At 35.8% G+C, this 3,954-nt stretch overlaps 1 protein-coding gene and 1 pseudogene across 1 annotated transcript; one reads left to right on the top strand and one right to left on the bottom strand.

Moving 5' to 3' along the window:
- LOC149178720 (uncharacterized) lies at window positions 1-1,468 on the bottom strand. The gene is made up of 2 exons (XM_089420407.1): window positions 835-1,468; window positions 1-752 (listed from the first exon to the last, which is right to left on the bottom strand). Exons 1-2 carry the CDS (start codon window positions 1,132-1,134, stop codon window positions 357-359), a joined length of 696 nt encoding a protein of 231 aa, XP_089276533.1. The 5' UTR covers window positions 1,135-1,468; the 3' UTR covers window positions 1-356.
- Window positions 1,469-2,803: 1,335 nt separating this feature from the next.
- Window positions 2,804-3,954, top strand: part of LOC149178721 (BTB/POZ domain-containing protein At3g22104-like) — a 4,464-nt pseudogene continuing 3,313 nt past the window's right edge.

Below are 3,954 nucleotides of genomic sequence, written 5' to 3' on the forward strand. Positions count from 1 at the left end.
TTACAAGGACATGCTGTGATCGAAAATTGAAAGCCTTACGGCTGTAGAGCAAAAACAAAATATTTTCTCTTGTGAACAATCCTCCACTTTCTGAAAGTACTACATATATTGAAATAGAAACTTTTATCACCTCTGGAGAACTAAACTATTTGTCGTCTAGTACCAAACTGGCCGGGCGCATTTTGCTAAGAACTTGCACTTAGTGTGGCTCCAAGACTTACTGGAACTGCACTTGTACCATCAGTTCATCCATGTTGTTGTCATATAAAGACAACCCATTTTCCATTTAATGCACTAAACTATTCACTGCAGACACGCCTCATGCTCACTTGGTATTATTCTGTATGATGACAAGCCTATACACTGGCCTTCTCTTTGCTTTCCATTTGTACAGATGGTTTGTCCATCATTTTGGTTGTAATTGGATTAAACTTTTCATCTCTGTGAGGCATCTGCCGTGTGCAGATAATCCAGAATATCAATGAAAGCATGACACCAACTGATACTAGTGCCAACCCAATGTACACCCACTTTACATGTAGTTGAAGAACAGGGCAATAAGCCTGCCTGATTGTTGTGAACGTCTCACGCACAAAAGTGCAGTCGGTCAGGTTCAGGAGAAATGGAGTGTAATGCTGTAAGCCATAACTGAGATTGACTGCTGTCACCAATTGCGCAGATATGTTTGGTGTTACCCTGCCAGGTGTAACGCAAATACCATTGGAAACGTCGCAGACATAATTCTGCCAGACCTGCAAGGAGAATCCGCATTCATCAGACCAGAGAAAATATTGAAAAACGCATGCTGAATAGTAGTAGATACAAGGCAAATACCTGAGCTGCATTGGTAAAATTGACTTCTTGAGGTAAACATGGTCGATCATTCAACTGGTAATCGAATGGATTACAAAGCGCAGGCATTAATGGGCCAGATTGGTTGTAATAAGCGGCACCAGCATTGGGAGACATATTTCCATTTGCAACATTAGTTATCACTTGGTTTGTAACATTCACCAAGTCACTTGTTACTTCTTTGCTTTTATACAAAGTTTGATTCGTCGTGGATTTATCTACGCAAGGAAGAATACTGTCTAGAGTAGTATCTGCATTGGGGTGGTCCACCCACTCTTGCATTGCCACGCATGCATCTGTAATAGCACTGCAACCAAAAAAGCCAACAAACTAGCTATTTACAGGAGTGTTACTTTTATTGAAACCCGCTCACATGCTCAGAAAGTAGATAATCTTCTTAACGTGCACAGTAAACAGATGGAAGGAACAATAACTCAGTTTAGTAACAAATGGGGGGCTAAAGGTCATCAAAATCTAAGATAACATTCTTCTCAAGACAATAAGGATATATTTGAGGCCCTAATTTATTTACTGGGGAGATAGAATTGAAAATGTACACTAGGTTAGTTTCTGAAACTGAGCACCTCGCAGTTTCATAATCCAGACAACATTTTTTCTAAGAGATAAAGATTGACTACCCTGAAACTATTTAGCATTTTTATAAAAAATACGATATTAGTAGCGAGCTCCATATAAACGCACATCCAAACCACAATGAAGGACTCCGTGGAAAGTGCGAACACTGTCCTCGGACACCACTGAAGCTGCTAGGACAGACAACTGCAGATTCAGAAATTGCATACTAGCCTCCCGAATCACGGAGCTAAAATTAACCTCATGGAACTTACACTAAGCATCAATAGACAAACTTGAACATAGCTGACTCTATCAGGCCATCATAATAAAGGAGGGGTAGCCTACACATTTGACAAGCAACTAAGAGCTCTTCATATTAACCCAGATTAACTAAAAAAGGCACTGTTTGATTCTTCTATATTTTGGGTTTTTTGGCCAGAATCCAGCCTTGCAATTTTAGGTGAATTGTGATTTTTCCATGTTTAAAAAAGCATTTTTGAATGCATAAATGGATTCAATGCCTTCAAAAACCCCTGGGGCACCTGGATTATGCAGACTACACAGCTCAATCTTGTGATTCTAACAAATCCCTGCTGGATTTGAGGGAAATACCAAAAAATATGTCAAAAAAAACCAAAACATAAAAAAGTTAGACTACAGCATCTTATGGCACTTTAATCCATATATTATATCATGGGTCGATCATATAGGTAAACAGTAGAACTGGAACTGGGCATACATGAATAATGAGTTAAAATTCCTAAATATCTTATATAGGATATTAGTATAGTGACGTGGATGATTGTATATGATCTTGTATATTGATCTCAATACTTTTAGCATTAATTCGTATTGAAGTGGGATTTGAAGAGTTATATGGATACACTATAATCCATAATCCTACAAATTTTCAACTTACATTTTTAAACCCAGATTTCAAGTATTTATTTTTAAGTATCTTATAGCAATACCATATTTTGATGGAGATAAAGACGATATCGATACTAGTGAAGAATTGAATATAATAAGGGAAAACTAGAGAAATACATTATTCATAAATATTCACTTATTTATAAGCCTACATGTTTGTTGTGAAGTTCTTGATTGGTGGTGTTGTCTTCATAAAAACACACAATTATAGCTATATTGGGAAGAAATTCAGAAGTCTATTCTAAGAGTGACCACTTGCTTTTCCTTTTTCTTGCTTTTATAGGAGTGGCCTTCACACTCCCACTTTGAATTGCCACTTATGTACTGTGCAGTTCCGTTAAACTTACTTTTGGTCATTTGTTCCACATTAATAAAGCTATGTAATAAATAAATAAAGGAAAAAATGAGAAAACATGCAAAAGTTCAAGAAATAACTTACGAAGAAATGACTCGTTCTCCAAATTCTAGGCCTTTAGTCAAGCACTTTTTAAGCAGGTTAGGAACTTTAAAAACAAAAAACAAAAAAATAGGCAAGCAAATTGAAGGAAGATACCATTGACTCAAAGGAAGAACCTGCAAGGAGAGATGATAAAATTAAAAGGTTGTAAAATGATAATCAAACCCTTAAGGAAGATACCATTGACTCAAAGGAAGAACCTGCAAGGAGAGATGATAAAATTAAAAAGTTGTAAAATGATAATCAAACCCTTATGGAAAAATTAAGGTGAAAAAAGTCGCATGATCAGGTGAAATCAAAGATCATGGATGAAGAGATAACCAAGAGACTTGACAAAGCAATATATATAAGGTAAAAAAAATCCATAAATAGAGATGATATCAAATTAGAAATGCAAACAAGAATTGCCAAAACAAATGAAAGTGAAAGGACAGCATCGCACTTCAAAAGGATAAGGAAGAGAAGGTACAACAAGGTCATCAAAGAATACTTGGAGAAGTTGAACTTTAACTCGAGACGGTAAAAGCCAAACTTGAAAACTCGAGGAAAACACTCAATAGAATCCCTCAAAAGATGGACAATCAAAGATCGGCGCAGGCTACAAATTTTTAATGTACCAGAAAAGAAGATTGATAAGTTTGTGGCCAATACAGGAGAATCGTCAAAAGTATGAAACATAGTCGTTACCAAGTAAATATACAAGAAAGACGGGAAAGTAATCCTCACTTCCCGTAAAGTAGATGGTAGTACTAACGACTTTTATAGAATCAAAAACCGAGGAACAATTACACTACAAGAAGATATTATTAAGTACCACCAGAGTCAACAAATTAGCAAAATGATGACATATAGAATCAAAGTTCAAAGTAATTATATGAAAAACTAAAAGTCGTCGCCAAGTAAGAATTTCTTATTGATGGATAGATAATAAGGAACGATGAGAATTCAATCCCAGCTTATAAAGATCATAATTATATGAAGACAAACTATCAAGATGCATTACTAGTAACGATTTCTTATAGAGAAGTACTAGTAACGATGAGAATTCAATACCACTTATGAAGATCATATAGAGATGTTTTATCTTATCAATGAGGATGAAGCATACCAAAAAGGGACGGAATGTTACGGCATTATGA

Source organism: Pinus tabuliformis, chromosome 4_1 (genome assembly GCF_031772625.1).
Source record: "Pinus tabuliformis cultivar Carrire ecotype Pingquan chromosome 4_1, CPIR1, whole genome shotgun sequence".
Taxonomy (NCBI): domain Eukaryota; kingdom Viridiplantae; phylum Streptophyta; class Pinopsida; order Pinales; family Pinaceae; genus Pinus; species Pinus tabuliformis.